We start from the raw sequence: 21,823 nt of genomic DNA on the forward strand, positions 1-21,823 counted from the left end.
GGCCAGTCTGCAGCCCTGGGGTGCAGCTCTCAGGTGTTTTCTGTTCAGCCTGGGGGTTATGGCTTACCCACCTCTTACAGGTTCAGACCTGGGCTGTGTGGAGTCATTGCAGTATCCTGAAGGCCTTCTGTGGCCCACCAAGCATTTGCCGAAAATAGGTTGAAGATTTTTCTAGGGGAAAAAGTGAACCAATCTCTCTGAATTTTTTTTAAACAAATAGACTTTCTCCCTCTTACTCCGCCAACTGTGGTTCTGCTGTCACACAGCCACAGTGTCCAGAGTCTGCAGAAACATGGAGTCGGAGGCTCAGCTGAGTGGAAACATGAATAAGGTCATGAGTGACCCCAGCTGCACTCCCACTGGGTCTTCAAAATGTTTCAACCCTTCTCTTACTGCCAGCCTACAAAAATGAAGGAAAATAGACCCAATTCTTATCACCCATGTGGCAGTGTAAATGGATAAAACACAAGGTTTAGACAGTATTAAGAGGTTTGCATTTTATTTTAACTTAGAAAAATAATCAGGAGCAAACGGACATTACTAACACAACCCTGTCACAAAGCTATAACCGTCTGGCTATAAACTCAGTCCAGGAAGATCACGGACAGTTCAAGAAAATCTTCCCAGGTCCTCTGCTTTACCAAAGTAAATATGACTGAGGATGCCCCTCTCAGCAGATGCAGAATAAATTAATCCCAGACCAAGGTGCAGAGCAAGGTGGCCCCCGCCTCCTTACGTGCGTCTCAGGTGCTGGTCTTGTCCTTGGACGTACGAGGGTGTGAAGCCGAGTTGTGGGTATGTCAGAAGGAGAGTGGCACGGACGATAATATGATCATATAATATATTTATATATAACATAGTAAACATACCTGTGTATCGTACATATTTATATATAGGAAACCATACGAATCGCCCGCCTCTGCACAGGCGGTCCTTTGGTTTCTAGACTGTTGCGTTATGGTGGATAAACTCCTGAGCAAGCCTCTTTCTGGGGACCTTTAGCATGGTGACTCCACATAGTCATTGTCCAGCCCACGGCGAAACCGTGCAGTCAGGGAGCGGCTGATGACAATCACCCGGGGAGCCATGCAGTCCTCTCTCCTGTGAAGAATGTTCCAGATGAGCATGGCGGCTGCCAGAGTGGCCAGAAGGCAGGCGCCAATGTTCAGGTAGCAAGACCAGGACAGGTTGGTATACGGGCCGATTCTGTAGAACGTCACCAGCCCAATGACCAGGACAAAACCTGTAGACAGAGAAGTGTTCAGAAAGCCTTACTGGGAGCCCAGAAAAGGACTGTGGAAACCTGCGATGTGGGGACCACGCATGAACATAACTCCTGTTTCCTTCCCTGCCCCTCCGTCCTCCCCGGTGGGCCATGAGCCTGGTTCATGGTGCTGGTGCTTCAATGTTGAGCTGCGTTTCATTGGGCCTCTGTGGGTTTTTATGACCTTTGGCTCTGGTGGCTGTGGAGGAGTGGTGTGTGTCTGCTCAGTCCTGGCATGGAGTAATTTCTAGGGGGCTCCGTAAGAAACAGTGTGGTCCCGGTGTGCTCTTCCCGTGACCCACCGGGTGTCAGGCCATTTTCTTAGCTGCCCTCCCCACGGAGGTGGTGCTGACACTCGCTTCCCCTCACCCCCAAACAAACCCAGGAGTTACTTTGTGTAAGGGCCGCTCTGATTTTTATAAACGCTTCAGTGGTTCAAAGTGAAAGCAAACACAGAAAATTTTTAAACCGTATTTGAAAACAACTAGATTGGTATTTAGCTTAGTCTGAATTCCTGTTCTAAGGAGTTTTCTTGTTCTTAGCATTTGCTTCTAGAGGAAATAGAGATTTTCTTTCAAAACTCAAGGTGGCCTAAGGCCTGCGCGCTTAGCGGGGCAGAAGCCGAGACTGGAGACGTGTCGGTCTCCTGCTGGCATGCCTGCTTTCTCTTCTCACTTCTGAGCAGATGCATCTGGTTCTAGAATTTCTTCTTGCCCCATACCTCCTATCTCCTGCTTATTTTCCCTCCATACCCTTCTCTTCTCTCTCCCAAGTCTGATGCCAGAGAAGGAGAGGGGGCCATGCTAGGACTGCACAGAGTTCTGCGCTGACCTCCGCGAACACGCTTGTTCACCTTCAGTTAGTAGTTAATACTGCAACCTCGTTACTTATATAGTTTTATCCATAAAGAGCTCCGAAGACTGGATTTTATTAGTTCTTATAATAGGAAAACCAGGATTTCGTGCCCAGGATCTGCTGACTAGGATAACAGGGCACTGATGTTTGGTAGAGTTCACATCTGGATCCAGGCTGGAAACCCTGACTACTGGGGCGGAGAAGGAGAGGCCACCACTGTCCTGTTGCCACGTCCCTCCTTGTCCCCCAGGATCATCACACCCCTCTGCTGGGAGGGGCTGGATAAGCAGACAAAGCTGAAAGGAGCCATGGGGTCGAGTGAGAGCTGTGGCTAGCAAGAATGAGGAGAGCTGGGCAAAAGCAGAGGCCTGGGTGGCAGGGAGCCCCATCTTCTCCACGAGCACCCCACCCTCTGCTGTGGTGACCTGGCTGAGTCTGTTTCTTGGAACCCAACCTGCCCAGTGAGGACAAAGGCTCTCCATAACCCACAATTGCTCAGATGGAACGCTCTGGCCCCTTTCGGACTCATGCACATCTCCTGCCCCGGGCTCTGAGCAGGCCGAGCTGCCCACTGCGGTTCCTCCACCAGCCCTGCACTGTGGCATCCGTACATCTGTTCAGCCTGGTCCCTCTACTCGCACAGCCTCTCCTGCCTTCCTCAGGAAACCAGATCACGCATGAGCCAGTGAGGCCCCAGAACAAAGAACAGCAGCGATGCCAGATAATGGTTCTAATAACTGTGTTACCAATTAATGCCAGGGGTGGGGACAGACCTGAATTTTCTAAAAACACAAGCATTATGGTCTCATTATCACTCTACCTTCCAGAAAATATGAATTACACATTTATCTACCTCAGTCGTATCCTAAACAATGGTGACAGTGATGAATCTCTATGTTAATTCTCTGTAGTATTTTGTGGAGCTTTTTCTGCATGGAAAGCTTCTGGATACTTCCTTTCTGTTAAAAATAACTAACTCTGTTTGTCATGCACACACACTGATGAAAAGAAACTTCTGGCATTTCTTTCTTCCAGTGAAGAGTGCATCCTCTGCTCACGATGTTGTGGCACCGAGTTTTGCATCAATGGGGAAAGGAATTAGAGCCTGTGTTTTGTGTAATGAAAATGAAAATACTTTATATGTCTTCATTTATACTACGTCTTTGGGCATTTTTTGCCAGTCAAGGGAGCTTCTTATGCCTCATTTCAGCAAGACCTAGAAGGATGGGGACAGAACGAGAACATCAGGGGAGCGTGTTAGGGTGCCAGCTTGGGTCTGAGAGGAGACGAGAGGACAGCAAAGCCAGTGGGTGCCTTTGGGTTGGGGGGACCTGCCCACAGGGACGCTATTGAAGAGCAACGTGGCTGGAAGGAACTGACCCAAACAGCAGCAGCTGGTTTGCGTCAGACACCCACCCTCTGGCCTGGTTGAAGCCTATTTTCTCCCTTTTACTAAGCTTCCTTTCAGTTTGTGTGTGTTACAGGAACATTTTTAAAATCTGTTATGTGGCTTCAGTTCCAATTCCACAGCATCATTCACCAAAATGGAACAGTGTGAAGGAATTGGGCCTCCCCACACAGCCTCCAGGGCACAGCTCAACTCGGTCATCTGACTGGGGGTGGGTTCACATCACTGATGAATAAAGAGAGGATCTTGAATTTCATTGCAAGGCATTTCAGTGGAGACTTGTGAATTATGAGAACTGGATTGAAAGAGGTGACCCCACAGTGGAAAGGACTGAAATGCACTCACTCACCAGACTGGCCAGAGTTAGAAAAGGAGAAACCACCAGTCTTGTTCTGGGTGCAAGGCGGAGGGGACCCACCTGCCCTGAGATGGAGCTGACTGGGCACAGCTGCTCGGGACAGAGCCGTGCTGCTTTGGGATCCGCAATTCTCCGCAGATTGCACCCAAGTGAAACTCTCGCCCATCACAGGAAACAGGACCATGGCCCCAAATCAGCAACATCCGAAATGCATGTCCACTGGAGACGGTGAGCTGCAGACAGGTGCTAGGACGCATGAGCAGCACCGCACAAGGTGAGCCCAGCAGTGGTGCTGCCCGAGGGAATCTCCAGGGACACAGGACAGCTCCTCTGTGCATGGTTCCAAGAGGCTCAGCCATCAGGCTGCCATATAGGAAAACTTGGAGAGGAAATAAAAGTGTAAAGAAAACCTGGGCGTGGCTGACTCAAGCACAGGACAGCAGTTCCCCCCAGGGTGCCAGGGTGCAGCTGGGAGGGGCACAGCGGCTTCTCCATGTCCTTCTCCTTTGGTCTTTAGTAGCACACGCATGTTTCATTGAGTCCTTTGAATGTATATTTCAGAATAAGACATTTAGAATATTTTTGAAGTGCAACTAACTAAATTCTTCAGTTAACAAGCGCTTCCCAAAGGTCCTCATGAACTGGCAACATGCCTCTACATTTGCACATTTCCTAGCTGTGCACACTGCAGCCGTCTCCCACAACTGCACCATCATCTGTGTAAGACTCACGCCATTCTCCGCACACTCACCACACCCCCATGGCATCCATTGCCCTAGGACCCACCACAGACTGCACACCTCAGCCTGGCCTGGCTGGAATCTCCTCCCCTGGCACTGTGGCTGCCCCATCTCCATCCCACTGCGGCCACACCGGTCCCCATTCTCTCCTCTGAGATGCCAAGTTGCACCCTGTCCAGGCCTTTCCTGGTGCTGCTGTCCCTGTGCTTCATGAGCCCTGGGGAGGAGGGCTGCCTGCTGTCCTGTCCGGATCCTTCAGCACTCAGCTTGGAGGTCGAGGCGTGAGTCAGCCTCCTGCAGCTGTTGTCCCTGCAGCTGGAGTGTGGCCCACCCATTGATCTCAGCCTCTCAGAGAGTTGCCCAATAATTGCTTGTTGAGTGAATTATTTGAGACAAATCCAAATAGATCCCATAATGCAGAGTAGAATGCAGTGTGGACACTGGGAAAGGAGACGTGATGAATAACAGCTTCCACAGTCAAGTCCTCTAAGCTTTTTAGTGACTGGAACCCTCAGAGGGACAGGACCTCGTTAGCCATAATTGAGTAGATGTCACTCAGCCTGGAGCTGGTGTTGCTGTGCTGGCGCCTTACAAAGTTAACAAAAGGACTCATTGATTTCAAAACTACCCATTTGCATTAGTCATGTTTGCATATGTTCAGCAGACCTGTCCAGACTCCACTCAGGTGCTGGGAACCGAGCTGAGCATGGTGCGCTCCAGGGGCCAAGGTGGGGCTCTGATCTATCCTTCGAGAACTGGAGTTCTTCTTGGGGAGATGAAGATGAGCTTAATCCCCACAATGTGGTGTGCCTGGTAATAGAGGCATCTGGGACGAATGGTGTGAGAGTGACAGAGAGGTGCTGTGCTGGGGAGCCGGACAGGGGCAGGGTAAACCCTCCTGGAGGGAGGCATTGGGCTGGGCCTTTGACACCAGGAGACTCCAGCATGTGGAGAGGGCACTCTGAACTCCAAGTGGGGAAAACGTTAACTTATGGAGCCAGTCCACAGAGTGTGTGGGCAGAGCAGCTGCCAGCTTCCGGACTCCTGGGCAGTGCCGACTCGCAGTCCCAGCCCTGAGTGGCAGGGGGCCCGACTACAGGGAAGGTCACAGGACCCTATCCTGTGCATGCATCACAGGGTTGCTTAACTACATTGTTACTTATTTTCTTAAGATCAGTACTGTATGTTTTTGAAAATAGGGTAGGCTGTTATTTTGTTGCTGTTTCAATCTGTTTATTACTTCCTCCCTATGATTGGCTGTATTGCCTGCAGCATGTACAGACTCAGGTTTCAGAGCATGTAACTGCTTCTGATTCAATCAAGAATGCTATTTTTTAATATTACAAAATGAAAGAACACTCAGAGGGTGAATAACTGCTTGAAGAAGTATAAATTGACATGTACACAAACAACCTGGGCATAGCCACCTACATCCTGAAAACACAAGTGGGAAAAGTGATACAGATGATGCACAGGTGTAAATGCAAAGCCTCACAGATAGACTTTTTACAAAGTAAAAATGAACAAGCCGAGTCTCCACCTCTTTCATCATTTGTCTTGAAAACTTGATTGAACGCCCAGCAGTAAAGGGCACTGGGCCAGCTTTAAGCAAGGTTTGGGGCATGTCTCACTTCTCTAACTGGCGTAATTCAGAGGCTACACCTTATGTGGCTTTTTTTTTCCAGGAGAAATAGAAAGGAGAAGTCTAGTTCTATACTCTAGTGTGGAAAAAGATGAACAAAATTCACATTTACATGACTTATTCTCTGTAAAGACCAGTGTTGGCTTTTGCTTTATTTTAGTTCAACTTAGAATAAATGTAGTCAGAGAAACGGTTTGTTTCCCTAACCTTAAAAGAATATATTTAGAAAAACCCTCTCCTGCACCAGGAGGATACAAAGAAGCTACTGGAACAGTGAGCACAGGTGCTGACCCACGGGAAGAGCCTGAGCCATGCGGATGGATATTTCGGCAGGGCTGGCCCAGGGACACGTGGACTCTGCCCTCACCTGGCACAGCTGCTGGGGAGCGCCCGCGGGGCTCCCACGGTTGATAATCGTCCAGCCCTGCTCTGGGCCCACAGGGGCGGGATGTACTGAACAGACACATGGAACTCAGGGATCTTCTGTGTGCGCCACGTGTCAGCAGTAAAAAGCCACAAAGACACAGAAAGGCAGGGGCTCATGTGGGCACAGGGTCTTGCTGTGTGCCTCCAGCCTCAGCCTTGACGCCAGGTAATTGCTGTACGTAGACATTCTTCTGAAATCAAACTAGCCTTTTACTTCATCAAGTTCTCCAGCAGGGAGAGAGGAGAGATGTGGAGGAAGTAGATTCAGGGCTACAGCTGGCCTTAGACCTCAGGTTTTCTGTTTCTGTCACAACCTAACGTTGAGACCCCCTTTCTCCTCAGAGTTGTCCCCAAAGACTTTCCTCCCAAGACTTTCAGTGATGTTAATGTTTGTCCAGAAACAAATCTAAGGGACAGGTTTTAGCAAACACACTGAATTCTACATGTGGAGTCGATTTCATCCTCATGAATTTATGTTTCCAAAGCAAACAGCCTCTTCCTGTGAGCTGGCCACCGCGAGCGTGTGATTCACAGCTCAGCCTGCAGAGCGCCCCTTTCCTCTCTCTTCCTTCCTGCCTGCTTCCTCGGGCTTCGGTGTCTGTCACAGGGCCTTCCTTTTGAATGACTGTCAAGCACACGCAGGTGGCCTAAGTGGAAAGACCAAGGGGCTGAACCTTGAGCTCTTCACACAGCACCCCTGCCTCGGCGTCGCGTGACGGCAGAACTGGCAAAGTAGGCACCTGTGGCTTCCATCTAGTGTGACGGCTTCTAAAGAGAGTATTTACAGACAAACGAATGAATGGACTAACGCAAGGCACGGCTGTGGTTGGGATTTTCCATTTGTGAGCAGTAAAATGATGGTGATCCAAATGCCTCTCCCTAGAGGGAGAGATTCTGGGAAAGGAAAAGCTAAAGATGATATGATTGACAGGATCATGTGCTTCCACAGGAGCTGAAACTGCAAAGCGCTGCCTGACATTCCAGCACTCTAAGCAGCACAGAGAAAATGGACGAGAAGGAAAAAACAGGAGTGTGGTTGGGATATGGATTGGTGCTTGGGAAGTGGGTACAAAAGACAGAAAAGCGAATTCTCCAGACTAAGCAAAGTACAGGTTTACTGTAAAAAAAAAAATTGTATATTCCTATGAGAAGGTCCCTGAGTCTAAGAAAACAGCAGATCCCACCAGTTGATGAGATACCAAGACAATTACCAGTTCCCAGCCCTGCTGACCTCTGAGGGCTGATGAGATCAGCATTCAGGGCATGGGGTAGGTGCCCTTAGTGTGTTGATAGGTTTCACCTTCATAAGAAAAAATCTTAAGATTTCCGGAAGTGGAGAGAGGGAGCCAGCAGACATGAAGCCACATGAGGCTTCCAGCAGCTTTTGACCAGATTCCACAGTAAACTCCTCTCAGAGTCATCACGCTTGAACTTGAGAGGCTTCACATCACAAGGAGGGGACCAGCTGAGCCGGGAGAGAGGACAACCAGAGCCCGGCACCAGAGGTGGTCTTGGGGAATACTGGTCTGTGAGCTGCAGGCCGTGTGTGCAGGGCAGAGCTCAGTCTGCAGATGACTCTAAACTCTCCGAAGTGCCAAGTTACGGCACTCAGGATGCGAGCGGCCAGGAATGGACAAATGCAAGTTTTCTTATTCGGGAGCAGAGCATGAGGGCTCGGGCCTGCTGGTCAGCTTCCATAAAAGGAGATGGAAAGCCAGTGGAGAATGTTCCCAAGGAGAGCCCAGTGCCATTATGAACTCAGTCCAGAATAAAACATGACACAGCCGGCTTCCGCAGAAATGGTTGTACATTTGTACCTTAACTCGTCGTTTTGTTGTGCTTCTTGTAATTTAAGAAAAACTGTAAGTCTGAGAAAGGTCCAGGGTCACTCAAATGATTGACAAAGAGGCTAGACTAAAAATTCTGCAAAGATGGAAGGTGAGGGATTATTTATGATCAAAGCTAATAAATTAGAAAGTAGGAATATCAAATATTAGAATAAGAAATCCATGGACACTTGAGAGAGAGGGTAGCACACTTCAATAAAAATGCTTTATGATAAATTAGTGGCTAGGAGACCCGAGACCTGTGGCCACTTTTTAAAGGGTGGTAGGCTGGTTGGGCTAGAAGCCCCATGTTGGACCTTGCGGAGGAGACTGTGCTTTTTCTCAGAATGTCCCTGGGTGTCACAGACACAGATGGGCGCAGCCCGGGACACCATTTCTAGGATCCTTGAGGCAGTGCTAAAGGGTTTTTTTTGCTTATATACCAGCATTTTCCGAAAAGGATCGGAGGTGGCATATACACACTCTGATGAACAGTGGGGATGAGAGAGTGATGTTTAGAGGAGGGAACAGAGGAGAAACCTGGGCCTTGGGTCCCCCATCGCGTCATCAGGCAAGATACTGGCTCCCAAGACGAGGGGGAGAGCCTCCTAGCGCAGGGTTCTCAGGAATGGGGTGCACAGGTCCTCACACCCCAAAGGGAGCACCACATGAGCACTGATGGGAGGACAGAGAGCCACATGGGACCCCAGCGACGTCACCAACCCAACTGAGCGCTTGCGGCTATAGTGCTCTCAGGCTAGACTCTGTTAGACAGTGTGCTGCCCAGGAGGCCTGGTGTACAGCCAAGGAGCTGCCCTTCAAAGACTCAACTTGACCCAAGTACAGAGCCCTGAATGACTGTTAGATTGTCCCACCTAAAAATGTCAGCCTCCGGGGCCGGCCCCGTGGCTTAGCGGTTAAGTGCGTGCACTCTGCTGCTGGCGGCCTGGGTTCGGTCCTGGGCGCGCACCGACGCATCGCTTTTCCGGCCATGCTGAGGCCACGTCCCACATACAGCAACTAGAAAGATGTGCAGCTATGACATACAACTGTCTACTGGGGCTTTGGGGGAATAAAAAATAAATTTAAAAAAAATTATAAAAAAAAAAAAATGTCAGCCTCGGGCCAGACTTGGTTAGTCAGTCCTGCAGAGCCAACAGCAACGGCCCAGGGTCCGCTGCGAGCACCCGAGGAGCCGCAGGAGGGTCGCATTTAGGAAATGTTGGAGCCCACCAGCATTCTGCCAAGGAGGATAGTTTGCCTATGAGGGTGGTCCAAGGGAGTGCCTGGCAGGCTCTGGCACTCACACCACGCTCAGGTGGAGAGCCCCGAGTTCTGACCAGAGAGCACAAAAGACGTGTCTAGGGAGTGATAACTTTTCAGTGTGGTGTGATCCAACAGGACTGTGGTGGGAAGTCAGAATAATCATAGCAGCAGGCATGACTGAAGACGGCACGCCAGTCCTCGTCGCGGCATCTGCAGGTCAGCAGTAGCTCTCCCTGCAGCACAAAGAGCACAGCGGATAGAGAGACGCATCCAGGGCCTCGTGGCTGACGAGGAGCAGAGCCAAGTGGCACCCAGGAGGCCTGCTCCAGAGCTGGGCTCTGCCCTCAGATGCCCCCTGGGAAAGCGCCGACCTTCTCAGGAGCCTTCGAGAGCTAAGGACCTCACCCCGAGGTGCCCACCAGGCTAAGCTGCCTGCGGAATTCACCCTAGGCTTTCTTCTCTGCTCCAGGTGTCACTCAAGTGTCAATTGCAGGGTCCGAGGGTGTCTGCAGTAATTAGAGGCTGAGACTGACCTTTTTGCCTTTCAGATCACTTCCTCTGACCCCCCTTCAAAACCTCTCTCCCTCTTCTGCCTGTGCCTCTGTGCACACGTCAGCGAGAACACAGATGTGAAAGAAGAGGTGCTGCAAAAAAGGGGAGGCAGTGAGAAGGACATGAGAGAATGGAGGAGAGAGGGGAGGTCTGAAGTCAGCCAGACGGGGGCTTGTGCGTGGCGTGAGGCCGTGTGCAGGGAGCACTCACACCCGACAAGGCAGGGCCAGCACGTCGCAGTTGCTGGCTCTGGGGCGGCGGGACGGCCCTTCACCCCCACGCTGGCAGGTCCTCATTACAGTCCCTCTCGCTCCTCTGCCGGTCTTCAGCCATCGGAATGAGGACGGGTGTGTCATCATAGCCTGGCTGCTCTGGGCACCCCCAAGTGGGCCTCCAGAAGGAGAGGCGAGAAGAGCCTGACGTTTGTTTCCGCTGTGTACTGGTTACTACTGGGAGCCCCACAAGAGGGAGGAAGAAGGGAGAAAGTGGGAAGACAGCAGCCCAGGGGACAGCGCAGAGCTGCCCCATGGTGACTGCACTGTCTCTCGGAGGCCACTGAGCCCACCCCTGCCTCCCAAGGGCCTGTGCGCCTCAGGCCCTGGGTCCCTAATGTGCACAGTGTTCTTAGCACAGGGAAGATCTGGAATTTTCAGAGGGATGTTTAGCTTATGGGGCGGGGTAGAATCAGGGACAGAAAGGAATTTTTTCAACTTTAAGGCAAATTAAAATTACACTTGGAAAATTCTGCAAAGAAATTGGAAACTATTACGTGTGATGGCTTGAACATGATAGAGTAAACCAGATAAAATGGCTGATATTCACGTGTTTGACCTAAGAAACAGCAGTTTCATCGAGTCCTCCCTCATGTCACGGAGACAGGTTCCTTTGGAGCCACAGCTGTGAGGGGTGGAGGACCATCCTTTACAGACCCAGCCGGGCATCGTGCGAGCGTGGACTGGTGCCCAGAAACGACTGTGGAGTGAATGAGTGAGTGGGGACTGTGTCTCCTCATGCTGGCCTGTCCAGGCCCTTCCTGGCGTATCGCTGTCTCTTGCTGGTTCCAGCGTTTCCCAGCCTCCCAGCTATTTCCCTCTGCCTCTCCTCCTCTTTTTATAAGCATCTTCTCCCCCTGTCCACCCTCTGGCCACAGTGCTGGGGACTCAAGGTTCGCTTGCATAACAGGTACTAGCAGGCATTTCCCCCTCCTGGGACAGGATATCCTGGCGCCCTTCAGTCTCTCCCTGACTGTTTAAAACAGACTGGAGCACAGGAAAAACCTAACTCTAAAATTAGCAGCAGGATAGAAGAAAGGCACATAGCTGCATCTGTACTGTTTGTCAATGAAACGAGTCTAAACAGCGCCAAATGCATTTCCTTTTTGGGCAAAACAGACCTGTTGGGGGTGGTGGTCGGACACCAAGGGGAGAGGTGGCCTGCGGAGGCAAGAAGAGCCACCCGAAACGCCACAGGCTGCCGCTCAGTGCCGCTGGCTTTTCCTGTTGGCCTCCGCCTGTCTGGCAGTGTGTGAACAGAGGCTGGTCCAACCTTTCCAGAGGTTATGCTGCCTGGAAGTGCTTGGGACAGGAGCACAGTACCCCCAGCCCCCACCTCACCAGCACAGGCCCCCCAGGAGCCCTTCAGCAGCGCCCCCAGGGTTGCTGCAAGACAGCTTGATTTTAGTTAATGAGACTTCTCTCTGTTTGGATTTTTTTAAACTATGTTATTTGGAAGCAACACTATCCTATTCTGAAATAAGGGTTTACAGGAAGTAAGATGTCAGTTTTGATACCAAACCCACAATATTTCTCCTAATAATTCTAAATAAGTGTCTCAAAGAAATTTCTTAAGAAATGCAATCCTGCTAGAAAGAGTTATTTTCAAAATCAAGAACTGTTACTATCATTTCTTTAATGCCACTAAAATATCTGTTTTTAATCCAGCTTTTCCAGTTACTTTTTCAGAATCTTCCACTTCCTCCTTGAAGGGATGGAATTTCAGATAATCCACATGGTGAGGATGAGGAGTTCGGTGAGGCTGTGGAAGCCATTTCTGGTTTACAGCCCTCAAGTCAAAAGAGGGCAAGTGGGTCATTTCCCTAAACGTGTCACGTCGTTTGGAATGTCCGTGTTTCTACCCACAGTCATGGAGGAGGGCAGGAGGCAGAAGTGGTCAAAGGCCCCATTCCACCTACCTCATTAATTCTCAAAGTCAGTCCTGGGGGGGCAGACGTTATCCCCTGTTGTGAAGTTGGGTAAACTGAAGTGTGAATTAGATCAGTGAATTGGATCGGTAATTTGCCCTAGTTCACACCGATAGTGAGTGATGGAGCCAAGATGTACTTCCAGTCCCCTTGACACCAACCCTCTGCTCTTTCCTGGATACTTCGCCGTGTCAGCCCTCAGCAACCCCCCTCCCCAAGTTGGCCCAGGCTGTGGGGAAGTGACTGGCTCAGGACCACACCGCCTTCTATTAATAGGGCACAGGAGGCCCATTTCCGATTCCCACCCAGGGCGCTTTCCAGCACATGAATACCTGCCGCTCTGTCAGCCTCGTTCTGGAAATTGCATTTCTCCAGAAAGATAAGGGCCAGGATCCATTATTCCTAGAATGATTCACTTCAGACTTCCTGCTGTTTCTTCTACTGGGTTGTTGGAACTGTACCTTCAATGTTGGGACATGCTGCCATTCCCCGCCGAGCAGGAGAGGCAGATGGGTTGGCTAATAACACCCCCACGCCCTGGCCACTGCGTCTGTCTGTTCCCACAGGACCACCGATCTGACTTGTCCCCACTAGGCAGCAGAAAACCTGACTTCCCCCAGGTTTCCATGATTGTTTTAACCCTGAGCCAACAAGAAGGAGCAGTGGTGGAGGGGAAACCTGAAGACAAGCCCTTCCACTCTCTGAGGGTGACAGGTGGACAGCTTCCATGGCTTCCATGGCCACTTGTGCAGAACGTCCCGGAACATTCCATTCATTGTTTACGACGACACCACCACTCTCACCCTTTCAGGACTAGAGGTGTGTTTGTGCCCTGTCACATTTCACCCTCAGTTGCCCCCTGAGGCCATGGTGGCTTCCAGATTGTTCCAAAGAGGCTCATTCACTGATGGCCCAAGGCCTCGTGCTCTGTGGCAAAGCAGTGCTCCCTCTCCTCCCCCAGCACTCTCCCCCAGCACGCTCGTGTGGCAGCAGGGAAAGTTGTGTGTCTCATTCTGGTGCCACGTGTGCATCCATGTTAGAGCCAGGACAGGGTGTGGGTGCTCGGGCTGTCTACCGCGCTACTGTGTTCTCTGACTTCGTCTGTACTGCTCATGAGGGCGGGTCCCAGGCAGCTATGTTTATCTCGGATCGTGCAGATGAGCCAGGCTGGGAACGACGCGTGTGCCCTGACCTCCCTGTTCGCACACCATTGGCCGGGAAGGTGGTGGAGGTGGGAGCTCAGTGGGGGGCTCTCCCCCTCTGCCCACAGCAAGCTGCTTCACTGCTCCCGCAGCTGCTGCCCTCACAGGAGGAACGTGAACCCAGGCCACCCGCCACCCAGGCTGCAGAGGGGCAAAGAAAGTGCCAGATACCGAAGACTTTGGAAAGCAAGCACACAGCCCACAGTGCAGCACCCTCTTAGACGGAAGAAGGCTGGGAGCCCGTGGACGCACAGAGAGGCAAAGCCTGCTGCTGCCTGTGTCCTCAGCACTCCTCCTCCCTGTGTGTGTGTGTTTCCATCTTGCTTCTGCCCACGGTGACGGGTGGGGCAGGAGGATGACCCATGGGGGTCACTGTGATGTTAGAAGGCCTTAGGAGCTGAGGGCGTGGCCACTCTGCTTGCCCAGGGGTGCGGGGGTACTTACTCGCCAGCTGGAACGCAGCGGCCATGGCCTCCTCCCAGCACTGGGAATCTGGCGACATCAGGGGCAGGCCCGTCAGCCCCAGGACGAAGGTGAGCTGGCCCGCGGCGAGCGCCGCCGTGGCGACGAGGTTGCAGGCACGCATCATGTCAAACTGCACTGCGAGGGTCGAGAGGGAGAGAAGGCAAGTGGTCAGCACAGGGGCAGCTGCTCAGGGATGGCTCCCCCTCCTCCTGGAGCTCCTCCCTTTCTGCACCCAGAGCCTCGGGGACCCTCCCTCCCTGGCTCCTTGTTCTCCACTCCCCCCTGCACCTGGTCCCAGAGTGAGGCATGTAGGGGACACGTGCACAGGGCCGAGGGGACAGAGCAGTCCAGTGGACGCACCACAAAGGCGGGGGTCAGGGGCAGCGCTGGTGCCATCGTGAGGCCCGTGGAGGAGAAACGACTTCCCCATGTGCTGGGCAGCAGAAAACAGGCCCCACAGGAGTGTGTCCCCTGTAAAGTCAGGCCCCTTCCTGGGGTCATTCCAAACTGTTAGAGCAGACTCACAGAGACAGAGTGAGGACCCCTGGCCTCCTGGGCCCCGCCCCACTGGGCTTTAGGCTTCGGTGGTGTATGTGAGTCACACTCCGCAGACGGGCAGAGTTTATAGTGCTCGTGGAGTCCAGAGTCAAATGGCAGCGTTGTGCCACTTCCCGCCGCTGAGGGTCAGCTCCTCCTGCCCACTGTATCTCAGCTGCTTCCTCCTGTCATTTCGAGCTTGAAGGATCTCACCCTTCCCGGATCCCAGGCCTTTCCCGACATGCCTGGTCTGGCCTAGGGGTGGCACTGCCAGCTCTGAGGCCAGCGTGGACTCTGGCAGGACTGTAGAGTACAGAGGCCTGGGCTGCTGGGAAGTCAGAGCTGCCCTGAGGGCAAAGAGGCAAGAGGGCTTCTGGAAGGAAAGAGAGGGAGTGAAGGAGAGAGCAGGTCACTAGATGAAGACAGTCACCACTGACTGTCCTCTTTCACCTTCCTGAGTTGAGACGGCTGCCTTTCCCTGGCTTGATGGTATCGATGAGCTCCGTGCTGCTGGCTGATGCTCTCACTTGCTTTTCTCGCAGGCCCAGCACACTTCCCCAGTGGGCTTCACCGCCAGAGACTTCCCAGTCACCACAAAAACATAACTGCAATCGCTAGAAACCCTGACACTCCTCTCTACCCTTTAAAAGGCCAGGAGATGAGGAGGCGGGTTTGGGGAGGTCCTAGGAGCCCTCGTGGTGCAGCAAGGCTGGGCTTGGTGAGTAGGGGCTCTTGGCACTGGTGTGGCAGTGGGTCCAGAATGACGTGGACAGAGGAGCAGAGATGGGGGGCTCGAAACGTCAGGGAACAGCAGCATTGCTCTTTGAGCTGCAGTGAGGGGGCATGGTACGGACCCCACACACACCGTGTGCTCTCTCGCTCGGGTCTTAGATTCCCTCACCTCCCCCAAGGCTGAGGAGACATGGCCGTCAGCTTGGGCTGGGAGCCAGGATTCAGGTCGACTTGCCGGAACCTTCCTGGCTGCTTACATGGTCTTCACAGGGCACCAGAGGCACAGCCAGCCCAGACCGGTGACTGCATATGCATTCTAGTCCTCTTGTCAGGATGGGTGAGCTCCGGGCGGTCCCTTCCCGTATGCTCTGGAAAACTCACTGGCTTTTCCGTGGAGGCCACTGTTCTTCATTTGCTTTCTGTCTTCTTCACACTTAAATTTTCTTTGCAATTATTCTTACCATTTAAACAACTGTGCAGGAGGCTCTGCTATTCTAAAAGATCATGGAATTTGGGAGGTGCGAGTGACCTCGGAGACGAGGGCTGTTAAAACATGATGGAGAGAGCAGGCTGCTCAGATTCATAGCCAGGCCCAGGAAAGTCCATCCAATTTCCCACGCTCAGCCTTGCAGACGAGGACAGACTTGAATGAATGGGCTGGCTGTGGAGGGGAGTGGCCTGCAGTGGATTCGAGCGCCAGGGGATGGCTACAGGGTGCACGTGTTGGCGCAGTGAGGCCACGTGACTGAGGCTCCTGGGAGCCAGGAGCAGAGCGCAGGCGACTCAGACCTGTCCTTCCCCACGTGGGCCCTGCTGCCGTGTCCTCTGTCATCCTCCTTGGCCCAGCTCTCTGTCCTTCCTGGTGGCTCTGAGCGTGCAGCCCCATGCTGCACATCCTGTCAGCAGCTCCTCATGGCATCCCCACTTCACGAGCCACCAAACGAGGGCCTCTGCCCAAGTCACCGAGTCCCCATGGATCCGTGGTGTCACAGATCTCAAGAGGATATAAGGGATGAAACGGTGACTGCCCACAGACCTGCCACCCTGCCTGAGAGAAGACTGCCCTCTCTGAGCCAAGCTCCCTGCCCCAGCCACCCACAGGGGACCTGTCCTGGCTGCCATCCACCGTGCCCGCGTGTTTTGCAGGTTCTCACACTGCCTGTGTACAGAACCTGGGCAGCACCACCTGGATTTTAAGGAGCCCAGTGAGAATGTGGCATGAATGTCTTCCGGCCAGCAGTATGCGGTGCACTCTGTTGAGTCCCCACCCCAAAGGCCCTGTCGGCCTGCCTTTCCAGTGAGACTCGGATCACCCACCTGGGCCAGAGAGCACCAATCACCTGAGGGCAGGAGCAGGGGCTCCCCTCAGGGAGCGCTGGGCCCCAGCCAGCCCTCTGCCCAAGATTTAATTAAATGATTATTCATGTCCCACCTCACTTCAGAAGAAGAACTTAGAATGCCTGACAGAATGCATGAACTATGGAAAGATGAAGAATGCCACAGAAAACAAGGACCCAAGAGGAAGGCTGACCCCGGACTAGGTGTGTGGTCTCTCCAGAGGCGGACCTCGTAGCCCCCGAGTCCCCCCAGATCTCCTCGCAGGGAGGAAAGAGCTGCCTGATCAGTAATAATAGTCACCACTGCCCCACGCTGCCCAGCCAGCGCATGGGTGGGAAGATCCCGCCATCCTCGAGGACAGGACCCGGCGTGAGGTGGGCGGCAGCTGGAGGACCTGGACCGGCCCCAGCGCCCCTGCCCCAGCAGCACGGAGGGCCCTGACCAGAGTTCAGAATGTGGGGTGATGGCCCCTCGTGTGTTGACCACGACGAGCGTGGAGGGGCTCTGACTCTGAGCTTCACGGGCATTGCCAGGACCTCGGTCACAGCTGGCAGGAGTGTGTCGGCTGTCCCTGGGCTGCTACCCCTGGCTGCCTGACACCGTGTCTGGAATCTCTAGGACAGCCTGGCTCTCAGGCAAAGCAGGACGTGTGATGTGTGACAAGTGACATGTCACGTTCCCTCAGGCTGTCAGCCCTGCAACCTGGATGTACTTGCCCCATCACAGACGGAGATGATTTTGCAGAGTGATGGCTGGGTGGTATGGAAGGTGTTAACTACTGCGCCAACGTGCCTCATCTGACGACTCCCTGTTCCCTCCTCCCCCCTCCCCCTTTCCCCCTCCCCAATCTCTACACGGAGCCGGTTAGGGGCAAAGCGTGGGCTGGGATTTTGTGAGAGTTAACGAGACTGGGTGCAGGTTTGATTTAAGGTGGCGGCAGACGGTGAGCCTAGAAACAAGGTGCCAGGAGCCCCCAGCTCGAGACCACCAGAGGCAGCATGCACATTAGAATCACAGTTCCTTGGGGAATACTGATTTGCTATCCTTGTTTGTGTCGTGTTCAGTCTCATGGAGCTGGTGAGAAGTTTGTCAGCACCAGAATCACCATGTACTCATTTTCCTCAACTCAGTCTCGCTCACGAGAAGCTTTCATGGACGTTTCCCTTGTTTTGGACAAATATTTGATGCTCAGAGATTTATTGAGGGTCAGCTGCTGCAAACGCTGTATTAACAGAGTATTTTAAAAGTTGTTCAAGGAGCTTATAAGGTCGTCAGGGAGGGACAGCAAACGAGCTTAGACAGGTGAGCGGGGGCCACTTGGGGCCCGTGGCAGGGTGGGAGGGAGGCCATGAGGGCTGGCTGTGTGGGCATCTGGAGGCAGAGCCCATCCCAGGCCCTGTGTGTCCTCCTGGCCTGAGAGGATGGATGCCTGGCAAAGACACCTATGTGGCAATGGCACAGGGGCTGGGCTAGTGTGGGGCTCCCCTGGGTTGTGGGAGCGCACGGTGTGGAAAGGAGAGCTGTGGGCCACACGGAGCCCACACTAGAGCCAGCGTTGCTGGCTTTCATTGCTCCTCAGGACAATCCCAGAACCTAGAAGGACCGCCCTCGACCAGCAAATCGTACAGAGACCCGAGGTCAGCTGCATTTATCCGGCGTCCCAGAGGCCCCTAAGTTCTGAGAACTCATAGGAAATTTTGAAATCATTCATGCACTTTGATCTTTTAAAGACAAGTTGTCCTTCCCTGCTTGCAAAGGAGGCGAGGGGGAGCTAGCACTCACAGCCACTCGTTGACAGAAGAGCCCCTCAGGCTGCGCAGTGAGGGGCTCTGAGTGGACAGATCAGGGTTGCAGCCCCCTGAGGGCCTTGGCCAAGCCATGTGCCTCCTGCAGGCTCCGTTTCTTTGCCTGTAAAGTGGGGATGACATCCCCCACCCCGGGTTTTCTCGAGGGAACGGCAGGTTGGGGACATTCACACACTGAGTACATCACACACTTGTTACTTGAGGACTTAGGGGAACACCGTCCGAAAGCAGCCAGCCAAAGCCCTGCGCTTCCTCAAAGACGCGTGTGGCCTTCAGAACGGGTTACACTGACCCACGAGTTAGACCCCCGTCAGCAGTTTTAAAGGATCATCACCGGGAGGCTTGTGCCTATTGGTGCCAGGACTGTTTAGATGACACATTAGGTGACAAGCACCTTCATACTTACGAACCTTCCCTCCCATCCACTCAAGCCTGACCCCGCTTTCAAAGTCAAGTTCCCAACTTCCAGAGCGGTAAAGAGACACAGTGCCACTACATGACCAACCAGGGCCCGGACAGGACTGCCGGGTGGAGGGAGCGAAGGGCTCTGCCCTCCTGAGACGGCGCGTCGGAGCCGCTTCTCTGCCTTCGGCAGTCGGTCAGTCTCTCCAGTCACCTGCCTGACGTCCCACCTACAGTCCGTCTCCAGTGGGTCTCCCTCTGTGCTCACGGCCTTAACGACCCTGACAACTGTGAAGTGAAGTCAGAACTCAGCCGCGTGTTTTGAAGCTCCTTATTTATTCTACTTATTAACATTCATCATTTTCCACCAAGAAAAAAGTATTTTCTTTGATTTGGTTAATGTATCTGTCCTTTAGCTGTGCATGATGGCAGAGAAAAAGCCCCACCCCTGCACAAGAGGAATTCTCTGTTGTAAAGGACCCATAGCAGGTCTGGGCTGAGCAGAACTGACAAGTGCCTGTGGCTCGCCAGTGGAGGGTGGGCGTGGAGCTCAGGGCTTGCCTGGGTTCCAAACCGAAAGCCATTGTCACCCCTCAGAGCAGAGCACCCCTGACCGTCAGCAAACGCACCGTGTGCTGTGCAAGGCCGGTGGCCCCAGCCGCTCTAAAGGAGACAGAAAAATAAGCAGACTCACGTTTGACGGTGCCTCGTGTCTCTTGGAAGCCTGCTGCCTCGGAGCCCCAGCCCAGGGCCTCACAATCCCGCGCGTCTGCCTGCCCCGGTCTGGCCCCAGGGCTCGGCCCTGCCCGGGCCCTGTCTGCCAGCCAGCAGGACTTCCACAGCCCCACGCTCCGCTTGCGCCCATCCTCCAGCGTCTGGTACACCCAGTTGGGGGTGAAGGCCGCCGCGTTGTTAAGGATGAGAGAGACGAGGGCCACCAGCACAGCCGTGGCCACCAGTTTCTGGACAGTCATCACTGACTGCCGGTGCGTCCGCTTGTTGTGGAGAAAGTCCCAGTCCTGGTCAGCTGCTGTGGCGAGGGAGAACCGAGATGCTGCTAGGGGCGGCTAGAGGACATCACCGCTCATTCTCGGAGGCGTCGGAGGCGTCGGGAAGGCCCATGCGACAGGTGCAGGTGAGCCCACCTCACGGCCGTCTTTACCCTCCTTCCTGCACCTGGAGCAGGGCCAGGCCTGAGCTGAAGCCACCTGCTCGGCCCATCCCAGGGAGGAAGTGAGGGCACCAGCGGGAGTCCAGAGTCGTGAGTGCGCCGTCTTCCTTGGACTCGGAGGCCAAGGGAGGCTTCGAAGCCTCTTCTCGCCTTCGTGGGGAAAACAGAAAGTAACTACAGAGGAAGGCAGCCACGTGGGGGTCGGTCTGGGCCTCGTTCCTGAGATCCAGCTCGCTCAGAGCAAAACCAGCGGCGGGAGCCGGGCTCGGAGCAGGGCCGAGGAGCACTGCGAGTTCAGCGGCCTCTCAGCTGCCTGAACCCCTGCCCAGTGCCTCCGCCACAAAACAGCAGGTCCTGGAAAGCAGAGAGCCTGCTGCAGGGAAGTGCGTGCGTGCGTGCGTGTGTGTGTGTGTGTGTGTGTGTGTGTGTGAGAGAGAGAGAGAGAGAGAGAGAGAGAGAGAGTGTGCGTGCGCGTGCGTTTTCTCCCTGTCTCTCAGCAGAGAGGAAATGGTTGTTTTTGAGGCTGTTTTTGGTGAGCTGGAGGGCGTAGCCAACTGCAACAAATAGCGGCCTGGCCACAGCAGCCAGACACTAACAGGATGTGTTTCCTGATAGGAAAGGCAGGGGGCCTTCTGAAGTCCTGCTCCGGGACCCCGCTCCCCTCCCCCTCCCCACCTTCCTTTCTGAAAGGGAAGGCAGGGATGCTGGCCCAGAACACACCCATATTCCCAGCTGTCTGTCTTGGACTGGGCCAGCCTGGTGTTCAGAGACTGAGGAGCAGCTGCAGAGGCAGGTGCTGCTAACAGCACTCCAGGCAAGCTCCCGCGCTGGACTCTGGGCCTGGGGACAGCCACACACAGCTCAGGGCGGTTAGGGCGCTGGTGAGCAGTCACCGACCTTGGAGACCCTATCTTCCGGTCGTCCCTCCAGCACATAGGTGCTGCCAGCCCACGATGTACCAGGGCCTGTCCTTGTCACAGGGATTCTGCCATAGACCTGGAGACGCAACAGAGGGAATCGCTGGGAGGGGAGGGCAGCAGAGAAGAGCCAAGCGTGGTGGAGAGGCCCCCTTGGACAGGCCGTCAGCTCCCAGCTGAGACCCACTTGCTGCCCAGATCTGGCAGGTTGGGGGCCCACACTTGGAGAATCGCCAGGCCAGGGCATCATCCTTGAGGTGCAAGAAGGTGGGGTTCTGGATGTGCTGTGCAGGGCACCCAGCAAGGCCTGAAGGCAGAGCGAATGTGGTTTCTGGCCCGGACTGTGTTTGCTGCTGATGGGAGTGTCGACTGGCACAGCTGATAAGGGACCAGGTCCATAACTTCAGTGCACTGTTGTACGTGGGACAAAGCCATTAAGCTGCTAGGAGCTTGGAGAGATCTTCATCTGCTCTGCTCAGACCCTTCTGCACCCGCAGACTAATCCAGTGGGAGGGCCTGTGGCACCACCTCTGGAGCCCCTACACCCAGCACAGGGATGACTCTCACCCAGACCGGGCCCCACAGCGGCTGTGAATGAATAAAAAGGCACACATGTACCACATCATGGACACACATGCCCAAGACATTGTGCGGTTTTTCACTCCTCGGGCTCTGTTTAGGAATAGCATCTTGACTGTTGTCTGTTTTCACGTGCTG

At 53.8% G+C, this 21,823-nt stretch overlaps 2 protein-coding genes across 11 annotated transcripts in view; one reads left to right on the forward strand and one right to left on the reverse strand.

The window, feature by feature from the left end:
- The window catches only part of IFT140 (intraflagellar transport 140), an 89,057-nt gene that overhangs the window by 46,463 nt on the left and 20,771 nt on the right, over positions 1–21,823 (forward strand). The gene's annotated exons all lie outside the window — the stretch shown is intronic.
- Positions 484–20,490, reverse strand: TMEM204 (transmembrane protein 204). The gene is made up of 3 exons (XM_058570395.1): positions 19,713–20,490; positions 14,184–14,339; positions 484–1,243 (listed from the first exon to the last, which is right to left on the reverse strand). The coding sequence occupies exons 1-3, from the start codon at positions 19,990–19,992 to the stop codon at positions 999–1,001; spliced, it is 681 nt and encodes a 226-aa protein (XP_058426378.1). The 5' UTR covers positions 19,993–20,490; the 3' UTR covers positions 484–998.

The sequence above is a fragment of the Diceros bicornis genome, chromosome 26, assembly GCF_020826845.1.
Source record: "Diceros bicornis minor isolate mBicDic1 chromosome 26, mDicBic1.mat.cur, whole genome shotgun sequence".
Classification (NCBI taxonomy): Eukaryota; Metazoa; Chordata; class Mammalia; order Perissodactyla; family Rhinocerotidae; genus Diceros; species Diceros bicornis.

What these genes read in the sequence shown, in the direction of transcription:
- TMEM204 (XM_058570395.1), bottom strand. Translation starts at nt 19,992, where the DNA reads ATGACTGTCCAGAAACTGGTGGCCACGGCTGTGCTGGTGGCCCTCGTC. An exon ending in GACACGAGGCACCGTCAAAC is followed by an intron (nt 14,340 to 19,712) that starts GTGAGTCTGCTT and finishes CGACCCTCGCAG; the next exon opens with TGCAGTTTGACATGATGCGT. An exon ending in CGCTGCGTTCCAGCTGGCGA is followed by an intron (nt 1,244 to 14,183) that starts GTAAGTACCCCC and finishes CTCTGTCTACAG; the next exon opens with GTTTTGTCCTGGTCATTGGG.